Source organism: Dufourea novaeangliae, unplaced genomic scaffold (genome assembly GCF_001272555.1).
Source record: "Dufourea novaeangliae isolate 0120121106 unplaced genomic scaffold, ASM127255v1 scaffold16, whole genome shotgun sequence".
Lineage (NCBI taxonomy): Eukaryota > Metazoa > Arthropoda > Insecta > Hymenoptera > Halictidae > Dufourea > Dufourea novaeangliae.
This window is the reverse complement of record NW_015373891.1, coordinates 2,321,150-2,347,153: the sequence shown is the minus strand read 5'-3', so window position 1 is coordinate 2,347,153 and position 26,004 is coordinate 2,321,150. Positions and strand designations below refer to the sequence as shown.

Genomic DNA, 26,004 nt, shown 5'->3' with positions numbered 1-26,004 from the left:
AGCACCAAATATCAACAAAAACAAAAATTCTTTGATGCTTCTATCAAGGTCCCCTATAAACATGCGAAATTTAAACAAAAATCGGAGTGCTGATAGTACCAAAATTCCCTCGCAAGTAATTCGCGGTGATTCACGCGACAACACTGAAATTCCAAGTTCTGGGATAATGTTGCCTCTTGACGGGTATCCCAGTGAGAATTCCACAGATATCGAGGTATTTCGGGCATCGATAGCCCGAATCGATAACCGCGTACAACGTTGGCACGCACGAAAGGGCCTCTTAGCTCAGAAACTCAAGCTGATGAGGTCAATACACTACGCTGCCGTGCAATCGGCCACGTAACCCCCGCGTGACTGACAGGTAATCATATTGACTGTTCGCTAATATTAACGTTTTTCGGAAAGACATTCCGTCGTCCTGGTGGCCTACATGCCGCTCGCGTGACAAAAGCAAGCGTGGCCCGTCTTGTTTGCGCTGGATTCCATTCGAGAGCCTTGTAACAACGGTGATCGCGCCTGTGCACCCCGCGAATACTATGTCTTTGCCACTGCAGATACGGTTACTATAGAGAGTATTGATGAAACAGCTCAGAGGTGCTTGTACGCGATACTGAAAGAGCCCCAGCCGCATTGCTATCTACTTAGAGGATAGGTGCATGTGATGCATCGTTTTTTTCTTTTTTTTGTTTCGGAACTCTGCGTGATAAAGGGAGCAAATCGTGTCTAATTGCTGGCTACTGGAACGTACTGTTGGGTTGGTGCAAAAGGTTTAAGTTACTTGGTAAAACACGGTTGTAAATGAAGTTGCTTGTTTTGAACTAATTTCGATTAATCAAGGCGGTTATTAACCCTTTCTGCTTGTGTAAGTCTATTTGGAGTCATTAACTTAATTAGCGTTTATAACCTGTTATATCAGCCTGAAGGTTGTATGCAGTGGTAATTAATTATTTAATTATGTGGCATAATAAATCATTCAAGGCATAAAGGGTTCAGTGTGAAAATTCAAATTTTGTATTATTTTTGATAAGTTGTAGTAAATGGATATAATATTATTGTATAATTTATGTAATATCTAGTGTTGGTCACGTGTGACCCAGGTTTCATGTCCGTCGTGCGAAAGTTAATTTGTGTTGAACACCTTGAAACCTTAGAGATATTTTTTTAATTTCGTTTATAACAAAAACTGGTAAAAAGGGAAAATTTAATTCCAAATTCAAGTTATCCAGAAAAGAGTTTTGAGCTTGAAGTAAATCTTAAGTAAAATATAAATTTCAATACTGAATTGAACTGTATGGAGGCAGACCTTTCAACGTTGAATAAGTAATGGAACGCAACCTTTGACATTAGACTTAAAGTGCACAAATGCAAATGTTAACATTGAATTATAGTAGAATTATTGCTAGAAATTTAAACATATGATATAGAAACAACTCCGCATAAGGTAAAGATTTGTATAATAATGACAAACAATTCGCACCAATTTTATATAGAGGAACCTACACACTGTTTAGTTGTCGAATAGTAGAAAGAACTGTATGAGTAATGCTACTGAGAACTGCAGAAGTTTTTGCAGTTAACTGCAGAAGCCTTTACGTTTTAGAAAAAAGGTATGATAGATGTACCAACGTAACTCACGCTACTAGAATGCGATGAATGGCAGGATCAACTACGATAAATATCGATCAACAGTTATCGCGTAGATGTACACCGACTATTTTCAAGGTACAACGCAATGCGTTTCGAGGAAACACGGTATCATGATCATTCCATCGAAAGTTTATTACTATCTTACGTCTAGAATGTATTTTCTCGTGTAATATCGTAGTATTTAACGAATAATTACGGGTCACGCTACAACTACCGGTTATTACTTCTCGGGCATCGATACAGTGGCTACACCTTCGATCTTTGTTTTTCTCGTGAGAATAATTAATTACGTTAATCATGATTGATCGATGCTCTATTGAACGCCTAAGGTCTTTAAAGGAGAACGGTTACGGTTATGGAAAATTGCAGTGTGTAAAGCCCCTGAAAGGCGGCGACCGTTATTGCATCGCTGTCAAGCACGCGGCATTGACATTAGCGCTATGAAAGCCTCGCGGTTGCTTCGGGGCAAGTTAATTGCTTTTCCATTTTAATAAATGTTTAACGGCAGCGTTGTAAAAAGAGTTTTCAATTTTTCGTGTTTCGTTAGAGAATTTCTGCTCTGATTCGGAGGAATCGTCGTGCATGAGAAACTTCCTTCAATTTTAAATACATTGCAATGGAAAAAAGAAATAACCTCTGTGCTGCGAGGGAAACACACTTTCTGGAGAAAGGATCAAACACAGGCCCATGTCTGATTTAATGCGGCACGCACAAAGAAACCAGTACTTTTACGCCGGAGTCAAAGGAAAACAGGAATTTACTTTGCATTCCTCAGTCATTCAACTTATCTCGTGCATTGCGCGTGAAGCTTAAGAGGTTGGAAACTACGAAGGACAACTTGTGAATCGCATTCTTGGACTCTCGTGTATTAATATCGAACACTATAAATGAAAGGAAATACTGGCTGTCCTATTTATAGATTGCCGGCGAATGCGAAAATTATAGTTTTCTTACTTAGACTTTCGAAATAAATCAGACTTATATTTCAATTTTTCGTTTCGATTGAATTCTTGATTATTACGAATGACTAAGCTATTCACACAGTCTTTGCAACTATCCGTTTTTCTCTATATGTCAGATCGGTATAATAACGTGGTAATGCAATAATAATAATGTCTGTCAACGTACAGAGCCTACTGCAAACATAGGTGATATATTAATAATAACACAAAGTAGTGTCACACTGTTACATAAGAACAGTAAATAATATAGAAGGAGAATAAAAAGAGGTAAGAAACAAAAATGTCCACGTGGGTTGCATAGAATGATTAATAATTAATATCAGAGAAATGTTTCAATGACTTACTTGTATGTTGTTCTACCGACGTTTGTACATAACGCATCGATGATCGAATTCAAGCGAAATGACAGCGGCCCTCAAATCATTCCCGGAACGCGACATGACAGCACCGATCGCCGCAAATAAAGGAGTTGATACGAAGTGTTTCTTTCGCGATAAAAAACCGATCGGATTGTTTGGTGCATATTCGGTGACGGCGAGACGCCGTTGCACCGACGGCGGTTCGCACCTCACAGAAACATCGCGACGTCTGACGTTCCCGCGCCCATTGGCGTCGAGACGTCGTCGTCATGGCGACCGCGCACAACACCATCTGCACATGCGCAATTCGTTTACACAGGGCGCCTGTTTGCGCGCCAATATTCGAGGTTGACGTGAAAGATTCCCTATCGAAAGTTTCATAAACGTGCTTTTCGAATTGTGCTTATTAAAAAGAGGTTAGTTCAGCCTGTGAATATCAGATACTTTTATAAAATATAGTAAGTACATACATATCTACAATTCCTTCTTACTTTCACAATACTCTTTGCTATGTCTGCATCATTGTACTGCAATCGTACCAGCATGGCTAAAAAATGTAGTTGTCGACCAATGTAATTATGATAGAACCGGTTACCATTGCTCTTTCTGAACACATTTTCAATTAGATATAACTGTATGAATCCTGTACTTTTAGGTTTCGTTAATATTTAATGTTCTAATTAGTCAAATTTTAACTGAGTTCCATTTATAGACATGAGAATCAGTTCTGTTATTCTTATTATATATTTAAACTGTTTACCTGTGATATAAAATGTAAAGGGAAAACTGTGAAGTAAAGTGATATGGTATTACCTAGAAAACAACTTCACCTATATAATTCCTAGGTCTCTTACCAAAATGTATTATAAATACACCATATTTGGTTTAATTGCCTTTACTTCGTCATAAAACCTTTGTGGGTAAAAACTTCAGGGTTCAGGTGGTGTTGTTGGTTATAATGTATAACATATGCTGATATCATAATGTTTAAATCCTTGGTCAATAATACCAGTTTTACCCAACATACAGTTTTGTTGTTTACCTAACAATTTCAGGAAAAGTTGTATATTTTTATAAAACTTCTGTAAATGTAACAATTTACATATATATAAATTACTGTGGACACTTCTAGGCCCATAAAATATATTTATTCAAATATGTACATATCTGAAAGTATCTTGAAGAACCATATTTAAATAGTCCATGTCCTTTAGAGCAACACATGTTAAATTACTTCCACATTCATTTATACAATGCATAATTCTACTTCATAATTTTTATTGAATATGTGGTGCCTGACCAGACACGTGTAATGTAAAACTTATTGTGTTTGCAATGTGTCTGCTCCTTGTTCATATGTCTAGCCTAAAACATAAAATAGTAATTTCTAGTTGGCAACTAGTCAATGGAAGTTAGTAGTTGTTAGTAGTTGTATTTACAATAAGAAAGTGTAATTAGTAAAACTTACAAAAACTTACGTGTTCTTGTTCAACCTGTAAAAGGAAATCTATGAAGTCATTGCATTTTACATTCTATTACATTCCTGATTAAATTCATAAAAAAGATGCTGACTCATGTATGTAACCTTACGCAACTTGAAATACTTAGATAGAAGATACATAGAAGTACACAAACAATATCTCCTAAAAAATACCTCATAGCTAGACTCAGAATCTTTATAATTTTTCATTATAAATTCCAAGAAATATGTCTTTTTCATATTTATTGTACACTTTTTGAAGATATTGTGCAATGTAAGTTTACTATTTAAGACAGAAGAGGTAGTATCAAAGATAGAAAAACTTTAAGTCTTGGGACTCCTTTAGAAGACTAGTAATTATAATAAAACAAGCACTTATAATTCATGATTGCCACTATACTCATATATAGAGAATATAAAATAAATTATATTGAAATTCACATTTGCATTGCAAGAAGCAGAATAATAAATTGTTTTCTATGTTTTATGTAATCTTTTCCAACACTGTTATTCATAGACAGATAAAACTGTATGATAAAGTAACCATGTATGTAATCAATGTTATCAATAGTTATCTGTGATTGGTTTTCTACATGGAAATGATAGTAGATAAGAATGTCAAGTGATCATGTAATATCATGCAAATTTTACAGGAGGTTTTATAAATATATTTAATACTGAAATTTTTAAACATATATTTATTCAATATCCAACAATTACATTTGTGAACATATATTTCTTCATTATCCAAAAATTCATATAAATTAGCTTTGTTCTCAGAAAAATCTTTACATTAAATATAAAAATATTGTACAAAAATATTTCTTAAAACTCTGTTATTATATTCATATAAAATGTTAGTTTCTTGCCTCTATCTGGTAACATTATCTTTATAGGGAAGGTAAAATAAAATTGTACAAAAATATTTACTTCTATTTGTCTTTGTCATTTTCAAATAACAAGTAAAATATCAAAAAAATAACCAAAACCTAATGTTTCTAATAATATTACAAATTATGAATAATAGAGCATAGTACTAATTGCTTGGTAGATTGTAATACCCAATCCAACAAAAAAGGCCAATGCTCTGTATGGTTGCATTGGATAAACAGCGTATACTAACGTATGAACAATCCTAGCAATTACAAAGGATTTGATTAAAATTCCAGCCAACCATGTAGAAGGTCCAGTAGTTAACCACAGAAGGGTAACTATATACCAAATAGGAATATTTTCTAAATCATTTAAATGTGCTCTGCGTACACGTTCAACATCTGGATCGGCATTAGTAATTTTAGCTCCTTTTATGCCTGCAGCATCTTCAGGATTTATAAACACCTGTAAAAATATGGAAATTATAATATTTTTAATTCATACATAATATTTAAATGAAAATTATTATGCGTTATAATGACTGTACCTTTTTCTGAAATCTATAACGTGCGGTTAAGACCACCATTGCGAATAATTTTAGAGCAAGTATACCGCCCCAAAAGCCAAAGACTTTCATAGCCTCTGAATCAATGGCTAACACATTTGAAGCCGACATTTTTATCTAATAAAACAAAACTTTAACAAGACACTTGTCAAGCTGACAAAAATTAAACTTCACGCACTGTACAGAAGTTCCGGAAAAAATGGATCTATCTCGCTGAGTTCTCCTTATAAATGCGAGATAATGCGAGAGAAGGATAGGAGGGAAGAATCTTCAAAACCGGTATAATATGTAGGATTTTGAATGTCATCCTACGTCGGCAAGTCGACAAGGTCAACTGAAACAATAATTGTCACTAATGTAGTAATTTGTAAAATATTGTAAATTTTTATTTTATCCCCCAAATTTTGAAATACGGCCTAGAAACATGAGTATGCGTATTTATGGAAATACATCGCTTAATTGCGTGTCGTCAACAATTTCATATATAAATTAGTATTAAACAACGAATCCTTAGTAAACTATTTTTGTCCAATTCGCTCCAATAAAAAACACGCGACATCGTAACTTCCTCCGATTGGTCATTGCCGTTGGCACGGTCACGACAATTTCAATGAACGTTCATTTTTAGAAGCACAAAATCGAGTCCGATGTATAAACACCCTTTCCCCGCCACGTCACGTGATTGGGGGCCTGCTTTCCAATCAGGAAACAGGAAGTCTAGAAATTTAACAAAGTTAAATACCAAATCGTTTAAAACGTTAAATCGTTAACCGGGATACAGGAAAAGGAAAACATTACTGTATATTGATCATAACGATTGAATTGTTCCCCTCTAATTTTCACAGAAACATCGCAAGAATTAAAGGGAAAAATAGGGGGAGAATTCTAATGCGCATGCGTGGAGGGCAACGCTGACGCAGTAGGTACGTCAGCTGTTTTGTTAGAGTTGCGTGCATCGGGAATGGAGTATTGTTGACTGCAGGGACACTTCACAATTCGTAGCTCCAACCGTATTTCTTTGTTTATCTCGTGTGCGAAACGGTACTGTATCAACGTAGGGAACGTTCTGTCGCGTGTGAAGTATCACGGCGCGTCGAGGCACGGAAAAGGGAACCACGGTGGAGGCTTCGAATTACCCGGTGGAGACCCGTTGGAAATTGATTCACCCGAGAAGAAGCAGTGTTCGCAAAGGCGTCCATACCGTTGTGGTGTTCCGTGCTACCACTTCAGGAGGTTTTGGACGTTCCGTTTTCTGGAACAGGCTGCGACTCGAGTCCCAGAAGGGAAAATAATGGCACAGCCGACCAGCAGCGCGCTCAGGGCGCTCGCCCTCGAATATAGGAGCCTTCAAGAGGAACCCGTCGAGGGATTCCGCGTGAAACTCGTTAACGAGGACAACATGTTTGAGTGGGAAGTGGCTATCTTCGGCCCTCCGGATACGCTCTACCAAGGAGGATACTTCAAGGTAAGTTATCGCAATTATTCTTAGATTTCGCTCGTTCCGGGAACCTCGTCCAAGAGTCGACTCCTTTGTGCTCTCTAGTTCTTTCTTTTTTCCTCGTGTGGGAATAATGCGAACGCGTATGCTTTCCATTTTGTTGGTTAGGTTTCTGATTTCTCTTTCGACGATGTGTTTATTTGTTGTATAAATTTGAAAGTTGCTGGCTACCGTAACCGAATGTTCTCCAAACATACCTGTGACTTTCGTTTTTTAAATGTAACGCTGACAGCACGTCGTAACTGTACACAACGCGAAGAATTATTTACATATTTTGCGTTCGTTGAATGGGCTGCTGCTGCGAAATTCGGGAAAAAAATTGAATAGTTTTCAGGAGTTCTTTCTAGACTGAATATTATATAGAATTCTGCAGTTGTATCTCGCTTCGTTAAGGCATATACTGTTAGGAAGAATTTTTGTTTTGTACGTACAGTGTATATGTGACATAGTATATACAGGACAATTGGATCGGTTAAAATTAAAGTAGCATTGCGTCGTTCCCACAATTTTCCTATTAAATCCACGGAAAACTGAAATTCGTTGTGGTCTATGACAGGTCTTTGGCAGTATGACGCGTGGAAATTACAAAATTTTATAATTAACAAAATGGCGGCATTCTAAAGAACAAAACATTACTCTTTCTTTGATGGACCAACAAATTTACCACAGTAGTTTATACTATAAATCAACTGTATACAAACACTCCTAGAAATTGGATTTTCAAACACATGCAAAACAAACTGTGACGTGTACTCGCAATCTGTTATTCCTTTGTCGTTCTTTCTCATAGAATTCATTTTGCACTACTTTTACAATTCTACAAGCTGTTCTGGTTTCTAAGAACGCGTGTAGCGTCTTGCGCTCCGTTTTCAATCGCGTCTTGTGTTTATTTTCTACACGGAGCTTGAAACTTTCACCGATTTCGCACTCAATATTTTCTGCAGCATTTTTTTGACCCAGCTATAAGATGCCACTATACAACTTTCCCACTTGACAGCTTTAGAAATGGTCCTATTGACAGAACTACCGTTACAGAAAAAGTAAGTTGAAATTAGTCATTCCAGATCGAAATATTTTTACAAGTGAAATCATATCAGGGGTCCAAATGTATTCTAACACCGTTGTCTGTGTGATTGCCAAATGCATCATTATCGTGAAATTTAAAAAAGCAGCTACATTGACCACATTTTTACTCCATGTATATGTATCTAGATTTTTCTACTAGTCTTATTATTTGCATTATATTCACGACACGTCTTTTCAATAAATCAGTTAAAACTTACACTGATGAGCTGTCTTTCCATTTTCGTTAATGCTCTGCTATGTAACCAGTTAAGCCTGGATTGGTCCGCGTTACGTTCTTCAAACGAGTCTCGCAGAAGCCAAACAGATGCGAGTTAGGTTTTTATACCAGCCTATGGCTGTATCTCGTCCTTTAAGCATTCTTTTCTTCTGCATGTTTTCATTCTTCGTATGATCCTTTTCGACGTGTAAAACGACGTTGTTATTATTATTACATTTCTTGATCGACAAGCTATATTCTTTCAAACTAACCACGAGGTTGACTTCTTTTCTACTGTATCTTTTTACACCAAAAAACAATCTATTTGTGACCGTGTTTTTCCCTGAACCTCGAGGAAATGTGTATAGCGGTTAGAAGAATTGTTTACAAACAGACACACTCTAAAAATAATCCCAGAAACGTTTAGAGTATATTATAAATATCATGAAATTTTAAATAATCTATCGATTACCGTTTAAATTTTTCCCGCTGTAATATGTTTGTGATAAAAAAAAAATCCCGAGTGTACAAATATTTCCTTGAACCGCTACGTCTCAAGAAGATGAGCGTTCTTTAGCGTCCCGCGTGAAGCGTATGTGCTGCCCATTGCCTTGACCGGAAAAACGGCAACTCGAGCGTCGTCGACTTTCCGGATTTCGCGGCTGACGAATGTCGCAGAATTTAACAACGACAACTCGCGTGCCACTTAATTATGATGCCATGAATTTTTGCACGGATACGAAACTGAGTCGGCCAACCGACTTCTAAGCAGCCGTTGAGCAATGCTGGAAACCAAGGATTACCCAATGCAGGCGGATCGGCTGACCTGCATTCTAGGGTAATTCTAAATCTTCGATGTGGTACCGGGTTTCCTACCGAGTTGTTCCGCGTGGACGGTTAGCAAAAGATTCCCGACTCCAATTTGAACGATATTTAGTCACTTTATACGACGACGGTATTGGATTCTATACAGGGTGAACCACGAATCATGATCAATAGAGATTACTCTGTTATTAGCAGTCCGATCGAAAATGGTTTTATCAGGTATAGCATGGTTTCAAGAGAGCTTTAACGTGATTATAGCAAAGTTTTTGTCAATTTTAATAATTTATTATTATTTTATATAATAATTAATATAATATGTTTAATTAAAAAATTAAGGTAAAAGTTGTTATGATATTTACCGAATTTGTCTTGAAATCCTCTAACAGATAGGCGTACAAAAATTATAGGCATATTTGCAAAAACTTGAAGGTGACCTTGAAAAATCATGGAAAAAAAAGAGTTAACAAAAAGTTTGCTATAATCACGTTAAAGCTCTCTTGAAACCATGCTATACCTGATAAAAACATTTTCGATCGGACTGCTAATAACAGAGTAATCCCTACTGATCACGATTCGTGGTTCGCCCTGTATACGTCACATTGTACTCGAATTTGCAGAACACAACACGATTAAAAATCTTACTGATATTTCGGAAAATTTCTTTATTACTTTCTTCACGATCTGTTGTAAAAATTCCAGGTGTTTTGGTGCATGAAAGTGTACGAATTCGTATAATCATCCGCTGTTTAATGATAATTGTGGTGAGTAATTTCGGTCTGTATTTCTGTAACCCCTGTGGAGCGTTCAGATAAAAATAAATGGCAGTCTTGTTTACATGGGCCGAATATAATACAGTCAACTGGAATAATCTTCAGATAAACAAATTGAATAGAGCAGTATCAGAAGACGAAACACTGATGTACGGAACAAGGAGTGACTTATCCTCTGTTTTTAAAAAGGTTAAAATTATTTTTTCATTTAAAGATCATTATCAATTCACGTCTTGAGTATTCGTGTTACAGCTAGATCCACGCATTTTCTCTTAGATCACGTTCATTACTTAGGCCGCGAATGTATATATATATATTTGTAAGTAGACTGCAGATTTTTTAGCAGAATTGCTAGAAAAAGCTCCAAAATAATTCATAAAGGCCAGAGCAAATGTAGGGGTTACTTTCTGGGGCCACTCAGGCTGTTAGTGAATTTTTCTATAATAAGAAAAATTATCATGAAATATTTCATATCTTTTCATTGGGACGTAATTATGATGTACAGTACAATTATCATACCGTGGGCCCTCGATGAACTACACTGCGTAATGATATATTTTCGACTTCTGAGGTATCTTACTGCTATTGACTTTATCAATTGTTTTCCTTTTTTTGCGTTTCATATGTCGTATCTTATTGTTTGTAAGGCCAGAGTTATAACGTTCGATAAGTGAAGCGAATAAAAATTAGATTTGTCAATAGACCGGTCAGTCGATACCAATATCACTATAAAAAGTTTATATAAATTGTCCTTGCAAGAACCAACATTGAATTAGAAGATGAAGAGTACTAACATTCAGCCTATTTTAACATTAAACATCGCTATGTGTCTCTTTAATTATATATTATTTAAATAAGTGTATATGTTTCGTTTTTATAATTAATTCTGTTGCCTCATAAATGTTATAAATCACATCTTATCAACATATATAAACAATGCAGTAACGTGTATCATGGGTGGCCCATGCAGCCTGAATGGAAATTCAGGCGAAATTATCGTGTCACTCAACGTGTTAAGTGTCTTATTGGGTTCCGTATAAAGTAGAAACCTCGTTGCACCTAATGAAAGTTTTCTAGGTCTATAAATGTATAAAATCCGCAGTCTCTGAGATACTTATATCTACAAGGCACGATGAAGTACAGGACATTTGCAAATCACTCGATCTGCTTATTTTAATTTTATATTAAAGAGAAAGTTACCGGTGCTTATCATTTCCTACTTTTTCTGTAGAAAACAGAAACCCCGTTGCATTTGATGAAAGTTTTGTCTCTTATTGTACATCAAACAGCCCTGTAGTCTATAAATGCATAAAACCCGCAGTCCATAAGATAGTTCAATCTTCGAGGTACGATAAGTAGGTACAGGCCGTTTACAAATCACTCAATCCATTCATTCGATGAACTATCTAACGATTTCGATGACGTTAAGTCCCCAAGGCAGAGATGGGCAAACTCATCCAGATAAAAAGTTTCGAATAACGAATAAAGGATAAAAAAAATATTTTCTCATTTTCAATTGTTTAAACGTGGAAATTTCAATTTTTATAATAAAATAATACATCTTTATGAATGAATCGACATTTCTTGAACAATTATTTAATCTCATTAACTGTTTAAAGCTCAGGACGACACCCTTAGATACTGCTGCTTTTCCCTGTGTATTATTCGAATAAAATTCTGCCCATCTCTGCTCCAAGGTTCCTACGAACTACAGACCGTTTACAAATCACCGAAACTATTCATTCGATAAAGTATATAACGATTTCGATGACGTTGCAATTTTTACTAAAGAGAAAGTTACCGTTGCTTATCATTTCCTACGCATTCCCCTACCTCTGTTCACCGCGGGACACATAAAGGCGATAGGGTTATACGGTTCGATCGGTTCCCCCACGAACGGCAAACGAATCTCAGCGGTGCCAAGCTCGCGAGCGGTTATATGGTTTTTGTGCAGCACCGGCGCGGCGCGGGCCGCTTTCTAAACCACTCTCCGCTTCGTTATGAATTTACGAACGCTTATTCACGTAACGTCGACGTTGCCCCGTCTTCCCACAGGGCCGTGTAAACCCTCCGCCGCAACGAGCACCGCCGGCAACACGCACCGTTATTCGCGAATCGTATCGTTTCCCCGAGTGCACGTGACCCGAGACTACGTGGGTGTTTCGAATGCTGTTCGAACGGGTTCCAAACCCGCCCCCCCCTTTACCCTACTCCCTGGATCGAGACTGCGAGTAAATCGTAAACGGTGTCGTTGCACGTATCACCGTGTTGTTACGAAGATTTATCGCGATTACGCGACACATTTGTATTAGCAATCATTGTCAGGCGACTAGAAACTCCAACCCCTTTGTTCGTGCACGGTGATTTTGTGTGGGCGCCATTGAACCACTGGGAAAAGAAACCGATCGTTCGCACACAATCGGATTGTAGCGGAGAACACTTATAAGGGAACTTCGGTAGCTGAGAAATTCCGATTTGTTTTTAAGAATTTTGCAGTTTTGTGGGGGACCTTGGTAGAAGCATTGGGTAATTCTTCGTTTTTGTTGATATTGAGATTTTTAGGGTGAAATCATCTCTTAGAGGTTGATGTGCAGTATAAATTAAATTATTTAAATGAATTTTTAATGAATTTCTATGCTCTGTAAAAATGAGTAATGGAATTGTTAAAAATTTATTTATTTATGAAAGAAACAATTTTTGAACAATTTGATTGTACAGTTTTATAGAGTTTGTGAAGCCATTATATTTTCATTAGTTTTTTTATATCTACTATAGTCTTCCAGGTATACAGAAAAGACACATTAACATTTAAGGGGTGGTTTTCCCTGACGAACCGAATATCAGCGAAAACGAAGAATTTCTCGATGCTTCAATCGATGTCCTCTACAAATCTGCGGAGTTTAAAAAACATTGAAATAAAATTTCTAATATCTTGGGCCAAAATGGGCCCAGATACGACCATCCGAGCGTTAAACATCATCATCCACGATCCAGCATCATTATGACGAGTGTTAAACGTCATTATCCAATAAGTAAACGTGTTCTCGCTAAACAGAGCTCAAATGCTAAACAGCGAACCGGTTTATAATCATGTTACAGCTGTAATTACGCGTGTTCGCCAATTATATCAATGATTTCTTTCCGAGGGCGCTCCATAGAAGATAACGCGTGCGTAACATCTCTAACGGAAACGATAATTCACTCGATCCGCGAAAAAGAAGTTCCGAAGGGGCTTTATCATTGTCCCGTTTGGCTCCGTGTTCCATATACGAGTTATCATAAACCGTCGGCTACTTTCTCAGGATTTACGATCGAGAGCCCAGTGGCGAGCAGTCGTAATATGTCCGTCGAGGTTACATAAAACGCCATCGAGCATTGTCTCGGTTTCTATCTTTGGTCAGGATCCCTCGAATCACCTGAACGACTTTCACCGAAACCCGTTTCACTCCAGATCAACACGAGAGTTTTCTCGCGTCGTGAGGAAAAGTCGTCGTCCCAGAAAACGAGATCATCGATAAAATGGGTCTCTTTTGTTCGGTGTGCGTCATTTTCTACGTCCACGAGATCATCCCCTCTTCGTCGATTCTGGCCCATTTAATCCTTTCACCTCACGGCGAGATGAGCATCGTACCTGGAGAGCAACTCGAACCGTGACTGTCTTTTCCGTGAAACTTTTACTGCCTCGAATCAACGTGCAATCGGTTCACAATCTGTGCACCTGGATGCACGTATGAACGTTCCATCGATTGTTCTCCTCGTCAGCCATATCTTTCGTTTGAACATCTTATCTGCGAATTAGAGACCGGGCGCAGCACAGGGATTTAAACTTATCACGAACAGTTACCGGAGACTTAACGGCGTCTGTTCGATAAGTGGGTACGTCGACCGGCTGCGATTGCTCGCAAAGAGGATAAATCAGATTTCCTCTGAATGTATTATGGATAGACTACGGATTTTATGCGTTTATGGGTATAACTTAGCGATGGGAACCGGTTCCAGGATGCACTCGTGAATGTCAGTCGATATTTATGATTCTTTTCAGTCGGTTCGAATACACTCGAAATAGCTTTACTTCGTGTACTTGTTGTGAGGTATTTGACACCGTTCAGCTGTTCTCGAAAGTCGTAATAAGTACATGTGTACATATATGGGTCGAACCTATTCTCGTAAATTCTTCGAACTCGTCTTGGAGCAAAGAGATAGTACTTCCGATAGGGTAGAATAATTTTCAGTAATTTCCCATTCGTATTAAAATAAATAAATGATACTTCCAATAGGTGGAATAATTTTCAGTAATTTCCAACTGGTGTTAAAGTAAATATGTATATGGTACTTCCAATAGGGTAGAATAATTTTCAGTAATTACCAATTCGTGTTAAAATAAATAAACGATATTTCCAATAAGGTGGAATAATTTTCAATAATTTCCGACTGATAGTGAAGTAAATGTGTACATGGTACTTCCAATAAGGTGGAATAATTTTCAATAATTTCCGACTGATAGTGAAGTAAATGTGTACATGGTACTTCCAATAAGGTGGAATAATTTTCAGTAATTTCCAACTGGTAGTGAAGTAAATATGTACGTGGTACTTCCAATAGGGTAGAATAACTTTCAGTAATTCCTAGCTCGTATTAAAGTAAATAGATAGTACATCCAGTGGGGTAGAATAATTTTCAGTAATTTAACTGAACTTTATTGATTTTGTCCGTGCATGCATATTGTGTACACATAAATTGTAACTGTAATATGCTCACGTGTGTGCAGTGCGCGAGTGAATGCGTACATACAAGTACTATTTTTGTTTTATCAGACGCTCAATAGAGGGTTCGAACATACACGATCAGGTTTCGATATTACTTGCAATCTGTATTTAGTTCCAAATTTTTAATTTTTTTATTTCGATTTTATTACTTTCGAATTTGCAACTTGTTTTCCCAGAACGTGCAGTTTCTGAAAAAAGTCAAATTTGAAAAAATAAAATGGCTAATTTTCAACCTTGGAGATGTTTTGTGCTTGTAGAGTAACAGTTACTCAGTTCCATTTTACATTGAAGAATTCAACAACCTGCCACACGAGGTCGATAATTGTTCCATTCAAAAAAAGAAATTTCTTTTCAAAATTTTCCTCACCATTTTACCTGCAAAAGAATAATTTACACCCTGTGATATCTCTCTTCAAACCAAACAACATTTGTAAAAACATGTTTTCGATTAGTTCAGTCCCTCACAAGATATTCCAACATTCCGAGTTAAAAGAAACACCTTGTATATAACGATCAAGCAATACACAAGTATATTTCCTTAATTCGATTTTAGTTCAAACTAATTAATTCAAGGAATAGTAATACAACAATTTATTGAACAATGCACAAGAGTTAAACATCATCACCAAGCAAAACCCATTCTAAAATCACCATTTAACGTCATTACAACGTCCACACCGTCATTCCTATAACTTCCTACAACAAGACACAGCCAAAAGCATCATCCTAATTACACCATGATCACGAGTTTCCCTTCTCTCCAAACTGTTTCACTCCATCGTGCTCATCGAATACAGGAATCGGAGCATTTGTTCCCCGATTATTGCCCAACCCCCGGAGCAAAATTAACCGTACCGACAATTGATCAATATCCAAGAGTACACACACGTTGAACTTGATCCCGCCGTTACTGGCTCTCGTCTCGCGGGCCGAGTGCTATTATTAACGTGGCTTATATCGCGAAATATCGTCGATCGCGGATATAACAGCTGCTAACGGGACGATCCACGGGCGTGCAAAATCTAATCCCGTCGAGTCACTTCGACCAGCAGAAAAAAACCCCCCTGGGACAGGAAGAGTTTCATTTAGGATTGAGGTTCAAGTAAGAGGAGCCGAGAGTTGGTGTGTTGTGCTTCGCTCCTAAATGAACCAGCAGCGACGATGCTCTCGCGAAAAAAAGAATAAAGTTATTTTGAGAGCGTCGACAAGAGAGAGATAGACAGGCACGAACGACGCGCGCATCACGTCGCGCGCTTCCCTTTTGCGCAATCTTTAAACGATTCACCGAATGAATAATGCAGAAATGTTCCTTACATAGAACCATAGAAGGCAGACCCGAGATGTTTCTATCTCATTCTGTCTGTCGTGGCCCCCGGGATATATCCTGAAGGTCGGCTCATCTCTCCGTGCCCCCTTATTGTTATCGGAACCGTGGGTCGGCCTCCGTATGTATTTTCCTTTCTTTCATTTAGCCCGAATCGCCCCTCTAACGGGCGACGTGCTTTCAATCTTCTACTCTCTTTGCCCCTTTTTTTTCTTGCTTTCGAGCAACCGGGTCTCCAGTCACCCAGGGATTTCGATGTGCCAGATATGGGTACTCCGTTTCCGCTTTCCTCAGTGGTTCTCTCCTTGGATGTCACATGAGAAATTTGTGTACGATCGTTGGTACTGAATTTGATTCGAAGGAGCTTGTTCGTTTTGTTTCATCTTCTTGTAATTTAGAGTGGGGGAAATGAGGGCTAGATGAAACAGGGGCCTTGATGATACAAGGGTCTAGACATTACAGAGGCTCTGAATGTTAGGGGGGCTTTAGACATTATAGGGGCCTAGATGTTATAGAGACTAGTTCTTGCAATGCAGTTTAACACGTTCACTACCGTCATGTGGTTTCTAAAACGTTCGTCACAGACCACTCTATAGGTATCCATCGTTCTATTCAACGGAGTATTCTTACTCTCTTGATTAGGAATACATAAAACAGAGGTAATGACTAACATAAGATTACAGTGAAAGTTAGTAGTTTATAGATGCAAACGTCAGTTCTGACGTTCAGCTCTGTAGCTTTGAAAATTTCGTGTCCCCATTTGTAGCAAATACTACACTGACGGGCAGACGGTATTCAGTGCACCTGTGGTAGGCGGAATTTAGTGCACGTTGGCCAAGACACAATAAAAAAACTGTTTCCGTTAACGAAAATGTTGGAACCGGTTAAATTTCTGAGCTATGTCATTCATTGAATACTTCCAGTAAATATTCATGAATTTATAGAATTTTAAAACTTGCCTTCTTCCAGGGTGACGTAAAACTCTCACGGTTCAATAAATCTTTGCACTGTCAAGACTCATTCCAATACTTCCCAATTGCTACACGTTGCTCCTGTCGCTCATTCGCTGCAACAAAGACACAAGTCAAAATTTGCAGTTCTTGAGTTATTAGTGTGGAAAAAACGGTTGTTAACTGTGTTTATTATCGGTTGAATCCTGTAACTGAGCTTCCAAAATCGACCGCATCAGAACAGTCACTACAGTACAAAATTATTGCTATCAAAACATTCAAAAATCATTTTCCTTAAAATTGTGATTTTTTAGTTACATCGTTATTGTAATAAATAAACGATTGTTTGTCTACTAGTTTACTTCGTTACCAACAGATTTTAGCACTTTCCTCGCGAGACATTACGAATGGCGACATTACGTGCTATACTGTATTAGATATAGTTATTCTACGTTCATCGTCGGTAGTTTTAGTGTTGAACAACATGAATATATTATTCTATTGTCCACATACCTTTGCTATCAGTCTCCAAACACGAACGCCTCCTCCCATCGGAATCAGTCGCTTCTCATGAATAGAACAACTCGCGTTTGCCTTCGCCAAGGAATCAAGTTAAAAGGACTCCAGGGAGCAAACAAGCCGTAGTTCGTCTTGTTCAAGATTTGGGTCACCGCCTGATCCTTCCGAACCAGGCACGAACCGCCACCACCGCTGCGTCACCTATATTGTGACCCAGCATCTCAGAAGCGAGGTGTAGGGTCGTGTCGCTGGAAATAGGTCGCGCAAAACTTGTAGGTCATGCGGCGTAGACGTGAAAAAATTGTCGAGTGAACGACCTCGTTTCGAATATCCCGATCACTCCGGAACACGCAGCGCAGTCGATCCGCAGTATACACTGCCAATATTTACGTAAACGAATTGGGCCATGATCGATCTTAGACGTCGGAAGAGGCAGATTTTGTTAGGATATTTGGATGATCAGGTTTAGGACGTTTGGACCATCAGGTTTAGGATGTTGGAACGATCAGGTTTAGGATATATGGACGATCAGGTTTGGGACATTTGGATGATTAGGTCTAGGACATTTGGACGATTAGGTCTAGGACATTTGGGTGATTAGGTCTAGGACATTTGGACGATCAGGTTTGGGACGTTTGGACGATCAGGTTTGGGACATTTGGATGATTAGGTTTGGGACGTTTGGACGATCAGGTTTAGGACGTTTGGGTGATTAGGTCTAGGACATTTGGACGATCAGGTTTAGGACGTTTGGACGATCAAGTTTGGGACATTTGGATGATTAGGTCTAGGACATTTGGACGATCAGGTTTAGGACATTCAGACGATCAAGTTTAGTACATGTGGATGATTGGGTCTAGGAGATTTGGATGGTTGGGTCTGGGACATTTGAACGATCAGGTTTAGGACATTTGGATGATTGGGTCAAGGACATTTGAACGATTAGGCTTGGGACATTTGGGCGATCAGGTTTAAGACATTTGGACGATCGGGTTAAGGACATTTGGACGACCAGGTTTAGGACATCTGGACGATCAGTTTTACAATGCAGACGATCGTAGCGTGCTACTTTTGAAGAAAAACAAAAACTAAATTTGGAGATTAAGGGCTATAGAAGTGATTTCCCTTCGACTTCTAGGGCCCCTAATCACGTATTTAATAGCGATAGGCGTATCATGAACCTGGAGATTTGGCGTGATCATTAATGAGTCCGCTAGGGGAGTGACCCTCTGGGAGCTATCACCCCCTGTGGGCCTTATCGTAGTGGCTTCAGGCCCCACACTGACCATAGTGAACAGTATCCGTGAAGAGGTCCCACAATAGGGTATACAGTGCGACTCTTCCTACTACATTGGAGAGGCCTACCGCCTGCTGTGTCGTTTAAAGCCCGTAGGTACACCTGCTGATCAGCCTATATGTATGTGTGACGGAGACAGAGTGGGAACAGATATTTTCTCTATCCCTGTCAATCACATTCTGCCGATATTTTCAACAATTACTAACTCGGAAACGGAAGTCTCTTAATTTCCGTCTTACTGGGGAAACTTATATGGGAGATGGTTCTTCAAAAAAATATTTGACACGTATTTTTTTTATCGGCTATCGTCCATGTCAAGGGAGCGATAAAAGCCCCCAAAGTTGAGGGATGAAAATATATTTTTCATAAAAAAATTAAACAAAAAATTCAAACTTTAAATACATTATTTAAACAAATATTTTTTCTTAAATTTTTTTATGTGACCGAGATATGTATTCCGAAAACTATATCTTCATCCCTCAATATTGAAGGTTGTTATCACGTCCTTGACATGGACGATTGCCGAAAATGAAGAATATGTATAAAATATTGTCTGAGGAACTATCTCCCATATAAGTTTCATTAAAATCAACATGTACGGGTTCGGTATGTTCCCCTGTTCGACACGTATCACAGAATCCACCCTGTGAAGGTGTCTAGATTTTCATTAACACTCTGTATACTCCTTTCAGAACGAAATGGTTAAAATCAAAGTGTTATTTCTTCAATATCAATAGTGGTCCTTCGATCGAAATTGTTTTTAGTCGATACACCAGGTGTAAATTATTCACCCAAACCCGAACAATCATCAGATCAACACACAGGACCTCATTTCTCTTTCTCGAGCTAAATCGAACAATATCCACGAACCAGTAAAAACCTGCGCTTCTTGTCTTTTTTTTTTTTCATTGTCGATCACGGTATTGTCAAGGTAACGGTTCTCTGTCACGCGGCCGAGACCGCTGCATTATTGAACGGAATCGAATTGCACCACGCTCGCTACCTCGAGGCGCGTATGATAAGCATTGTCGCGATATATTATTATTTTTAACGTCTGGCGGGGTCCCTCCATCGTGCACATCATCGAATCGGTCGACGTTCTCCTGGTCGCACGTTTCCAGCGAATCTTGGTCAGCAGATCTCTCGAGATCGATTGGTATCGCGATCGAAATAATGCACGTGTTGAAATTATGCCGGATCGTTTCGCCGGCATTACGGGAAATACAGAGAAGTCCGTGTAGTTACGCGAATGATCGATCTTACCTGCCAGTTCCAGGGACACACGCTCCCTTCGACCCCCATCGATGTCATGCGAGATCAACGACTGATAAACTGCAGTCGATCATTGTGCCGTGGTAGCATTTGAAAACCGGACCGTTTGTAGTCTTATGTTTCTTTGTTATGAACACTTGATTACCGTTCTCGAAACGAACTGTAATTTGGGACAGATGGGGAAACCATGCTGCTTTTGGCGAAACACTTGCTGCTTTGTGACATTTGGGTTGGTCAGAATGTGCAAGGTTTAATCGGAAAAGTTCCGAGAATTTGTGTATGAATCATTTATTGTTAATCTTGACACATTCGCAGCCGCGGGCGTGAATTCCACGTCATTTTAAATTCTTTATCTGGGTGCCCACTGACGTAAATTCTACGTCATTCTAAATTCCTTTTCTGGTTGCCCACTGACGTGACTTCCACGTCGTTTTAAATTCTATACTTGGTTGTCCATTGTCGTGAATTCACGTCTGAATTGTTTCGATTTTTGTACAAATGGTTCTATGTATGATATGTTAAAACATTTTTTTTTTATATTCACTACTATTTTAATCATAGAACCCTGCTGCGTTCAGCTATAGATTTATGAAAATGTAGGCGTCAGTGCGAATGTGTTAACGACAATTCCATAGGATCACCAGGAGGATAATCTTCTTCTGCCCTTATATACTTTAGAAATCTTTTTTTCTAGTTTTCGTAACCATGGATCGAATTTTATTCCCAGTTATGGTTAATTTTGTGAAATTTTCCATCTTCTTCCCTCGCCTTAAATGGGTGCTTCAGAGATGATACCTTTATGAAAAAAGATTTCAAAGGTTTATAAAATCAGAAGGAGATCATCTTCATGGTGGTTCTATGGAATTATTGTTAAGACTAATAACAAATGATTTATATATAAAGTCTCCAAACTGTTTGATCAGACCTTCCAATGTCGGATTTCTGCAACAGATGCTTTTTTTTTATATAAAATACTGAGTAATTAAATACGTATATATTCTGGAAGTTGATGCTTCAATGCGTGATTAAAAAAAAACATTAAGATTGGGTCAAGTTTTCTTGAACTGACCTTATTTTGAAAATTAACGACGAGTAGATGTACTTTCAAGCAATTATGCTTTTTATTACCGGAAAGGGAAGAACGCGGCACAAACGACAAAAAAGATTTCCGATTTGCATGGTACTGTAAACGGACGAAAATAAAACGTAATTGCATGAAATTGCACCTTCTCGTCATTAACTTCAAAACGAGGTCGATTTAAAGAAATTTAACACAATTTGTTTGAATCAACGCGTTAAAGTGTCAGCTTCCAGGATATGGATATGTTTTATTAGTTAGGAGCAGTGATTTGTATTCACATAAAAAGAGCATCGTATACTGCATAAATCCAACATTACTTTTTGGCCAATCCAATAATTTAAGACTCGAAAAAAGAACCTACTTCCATTGGACGCTGCACTGCATTTTTTAAAAGCAGCTAAATTTTTAATAAATGTTCAGGAATAATTCAGAAAAAAGTGGAGGGTCCTATCGTTGTCCCAATGGTAAAGTTGCAAAACTGCAATTTTTGCAAATATGAGTTAAATACATAATCTTATTTGTTTTTCGCTATTTATTTAACTTAATACCTCGTCATCTATTTAAAAAGGTTACAAATTGAATATGAATACCATACTCGATGTATAAAATTCTTGTCTTCTGAAAAATGAAGTTTTTACAGTTTTCCAACTTTACCATAGGAACGTTGGTATGAGTCTCTCAGAAGCCAAACTAACAAACTCCATTTTCTATGAATTTTTTAACTTTAATAGTAAATACTATATTATTGAACCTACATCTTCATTAGTTTACAGTGTAACATTTATGTCCTTGTATTTCAAGAAAATAAAAAACAAAAGTATCTATATAATATTAACGACTTTCCCTGATGATTTGTTTCATCGAATTAATCGATTTGACTTCTGAGAGGCTCATATATCGTAGCCACTGTGCCCATCAATCCATATAATTCCCGGAATGTTTTTTTTGTAAGAACAAAAACAGGTGATTCTACTGCTCGGACAAGCCGTTAATTAATCAAACCTGTCGCGTTTTTTCCATTTCCTTTACTACGCTCTGACAACAAGACCGTGGTGATCTAATTACATACTAGGTGTACCAATAAGTCATCCAATAATTCTCGACGAAATCAGTATTCATTTGTATGGAAATCAACGATCTATACCAATTCACTTATATTCATAATGATATTCCAACATATCCTACACATTTTTTGCACCAAATTGAGAAGATTAAAATTGAGATAATTAGAACAAATAGTGGATTACTTATTGGTAAACCTGATATTTTCGACATATAGCAAGAGTTCACAGTATTTGCAAATTTCAAAAAGCATACAGTTACGTCTACTCCCACCGTGTATTGGAAATATTCTACGATTAAAAAAAAAATAAAAAAAATGTTCTATGGTCATGTTATCTCTGCCCGAAAAGTTTGCAAACCGCCGATCACTGTTAGACATCTGTGTACAGCTTACGTTCGAACCTTTCGAGGCGAAAGGGTTAATGCGTCAGTTCTCGAAAAATGTTGAAACGCAGTGTGGACGATGAGAGTTGCCAGTTCCACGTTAAATAACAAAGAAACAGTTTAAACCTCAAGAAGCAGACATGTAATATTTCTATCTGGTGTGGTTACATATTAAGCGTAGTATGACAACGTGCTGATCGCTTGGTAGATCGTGATAAAGAGTCCGACGAAAAAGGAGACCAGTCTGTGGGGTTGCTTTAACACGACCGCGTAGAATAATGTGTGAGCGATCCTGGCCAGCACGAACGTTTTCATTAAAGTGCTGGCCAACCAAACGGACGGCTCCGTGGTCAGCCAGAGCAGGGTGACTATGTACCAAATGGGAATGTTCTCTAGATCGTTCAGGTGCGATCTACGCACGCGTTCGATATCCGGATCGTTGTAGAGGACCTTTCCGCCTTTGATCCAATCGCAGTCATCGGGATTCACAAATATCTATAACAAAATAAATAATTCTGATGATCCTTCTGTAGACGGAGAGACTATACGTCGTATAATACAGGGTGTCCCAAAATAGCTTCAACTCTCGGAAATGAGGGGTTCCTGGGATGATTTGAAACAACATTTTCCTTAGCAAAAATGTTATCCGAGGTTTTGTTAACGAGATATTAACGAAAACAACCCGACCAATCAGAGCGCATGTCTAATCGGCTGAGCTTCCGCGGTAGCATTGGCTATGCGCTGCGATTGGTAGCCAATTGGCAGACTCGCGCTCTGATTGGTCGGGATTTTTCGTTAATATCTCGTTAACAAAGCCTCGGATAACATTTCTGCTAAGGAAAAAGTTGTTTCAAATCACCCCAGGTATCCCTCATTTCTGAGAGTCGAAGCAATTTTGGGACATTCTGTATACGGGGTGTTCATAGTATACTAGAGGAGTCTTTATAATCGAAGCTGTATACAGCTGGTACAATGAAATTAATTGAATGATGGAAAGAAATTATGGAAAATAAATTTTAAAATATTGACTGTAACTCTGCCCTCAACCTTTAAGGAACGGGCGGGTTTGTTCTAAACTTTTTATATTTTTAAATTAGAACTTTCATATATTGGTTATAATGTTATACTATGAAAATAAGCGACCCCTCTAGAGCCTAAAAATAGGCGTCTAAAGGTTAAAGACGCTACAAACAATCCAGTACATAGTGAAAAATGATTAATGAGGTGAAATAATTGTTCGCCAAGTGTCTGCTCAGTCCAGGAAAAAGTATTATTTTATTATAAAAATTGGAATTTGCACGTTCAATTGATGAAAAATGGCGAACTGCTTCCGTTTCTCTTTTATTCGTTGTTCGAAACTCTTTATATGGATAATGACCGTCCCTCGTTATTACTGCACAATGAATCTAGATCGGACACGATGTCGTGTGAGACGTGTTTTATCGCTTTTGAGCTGTCCTATTATCCTATTAGATATTTTAACGTATGTCTAGGACACCCGAGTGTATAGAGAACCTTGATTATAATCGAGTTTCTCGGATAGTAGAACCACGATAATAGGAAATACACAAAGTACAAGGAGAGAAAGTTATATTTAAACTTCCGATAAAGTAATTTTCTATGCTGATTCTGGCAAAGAATGTACAGTCGCCTCGTACTGTCTACCACATAACTCAAAAACTGTAAATTTGAGAAGGGAAGCATTTGAAAAATTTCTATTCACTAATATTTGAATACTAATCTGATCATTTATTTAAATTCATTTTGCTTTTGCAAATATTTAGAGTACGCAGAAAAGGGCTACACCTGAGTTTATTTATACAGAAAAAGCAAAAAATCCTTTTTCTTTTAGTTGTGTCACTATCAAAGTAACTCAGTGTGATATTTATTGCTACATCGAGTATTTTATACACTACCAACAACAATTTAATTCCTGCGTCTATTTTCTACTCTATTGTCTCGATATTTTCTTGATATAGCAATTTTCAATCATACCTAATTTTTTCCATTAATCGATCAGAGTGATCTATAATCGTGATTCTATTTGCCGTATTTCGTTGCGAAACGAGGATTACCTTCTTCGAGAATCGGTAACGGGCGATCAACGGTATCATTCCCACCAGCTTCAGGGCGAGCACGGAGCCCCAGAAACCGTAAATCTTAAATAGGTCCGGATCTATGGAAGGCATGTCCGTGGTTCGATATAGTTTTCTATTTCGAGGGGTATATCCGAACACTTGTATACGGCACAATTCACACCGGGGTCTGGGATAACACTTGGTCCTAGTCGAGAACTCGACGGAAGTCACCGGCCGCGCGTAAAGCTTCGATGAAAAATGCAATAGACCCGACGAAACTACTCTATATAGCCGGCAAGAAGTTTAAAAAAAGTTGGGCGGTCAACGGAAACAAATACTATATCCTTGAACATCATTCATATCGGGAACCTTGATTTCAACCGCTGATCGTAAATAGCTTCTTGACGTGATTTTATTAACATAAGTATTACATTACGTTACGATTAAACGCCGAGCCGTGTGCAGATTGCACGTGATAATTATTCTAATATTACATGTCCTGTGCAATGAAGTACCTGCATGCACACTTAGCCGTACCCCGTGTATTTATGTCGGCGCCCATTTTAATAGTGTGACGGTTACAAAGAAGGAACTTACAGAGAAATTTGTTTAATTTCTAAAGTGATTTAATATACATACAAATATACAGGGTGGGACAAAAACTATGTCCACTTGGAATATTGCCGTTATTTGTAATAATATGAAAAAATGTTATTTACAAAACTTACACGGTATAGAGGGGGGCATATTGTGACACAAACATTTTCTGCGTGGGTGAAGGCATAGAGGAGATTTCAAGGTCATCTCTATTTTTTTCAATGGAATGCTATGTTTTTTTATCGCGATGTGATAGCCGGTGTCGAGACGACTTCAGCGAGCTATCACAGAACGTCATGCAAGGTCAAATGTGGTAGTAAAATAAACTTTCTTACATTACAGGAGATGCTCGAAGTGGTGACAATTTGCGTTAATGCAAAGTTGCAATCTTCATATCACTGTAACACGTGTGT

At 38.0% G+C, this 26,004-nt stretch overlaps 2 protein-coding genes across 2 annotated transcripts in view; one reads left to right on the top strand and one right to left on the bottom strand.

Moving 5' to 3' along the window:
* Window positions 1–5,432: 5,432 nt before the first annotated feature.
* On the bottom strand, window positions 5,433–6,129 carry LOC107188114 (microsomal glutathione S-transferase 1-like). The gene is made up of 2 exons (XM_015576365.1): window positions 5,869–6,129; window positions 5,433–5,786 (listed from the first exon to the last, which is right to left on the bottom strand). The coding sequence occupies exons 1-2, from the start codon at window positions 5,995–5,997 to the stop codon at window positions 5,463–5,465; spliced, it is 453 nt and encodes a 150-aa protein (XP_015431851.1). The 5' UTR covers window positions 5,998–6,129; the 3' UTR covers window positions 5,433–5,462.
* A 690-nt stretch (window positions 6,130–6,819) lies between these two features.
* Window positions 6,820–26,004, top strand: part of LOC107189050 (ubiquitin-conjugating enzyme E2 R2) — a 44,510-nt gene continuing 25,325 nt past the window's right edge. The window contains exon 1 of the mRNA XM_015577486.1: window positions 6,820–7,351. Within this exon, the coding sequence (XP_015432972.1) occupies window positions 7,178–7,351 (174 nt within the window). The 5' untranslated portion in view covers window positions 6,820–7,177. The remainder of the gene's footprint in view (window positions 7,352–26,004) is intronic.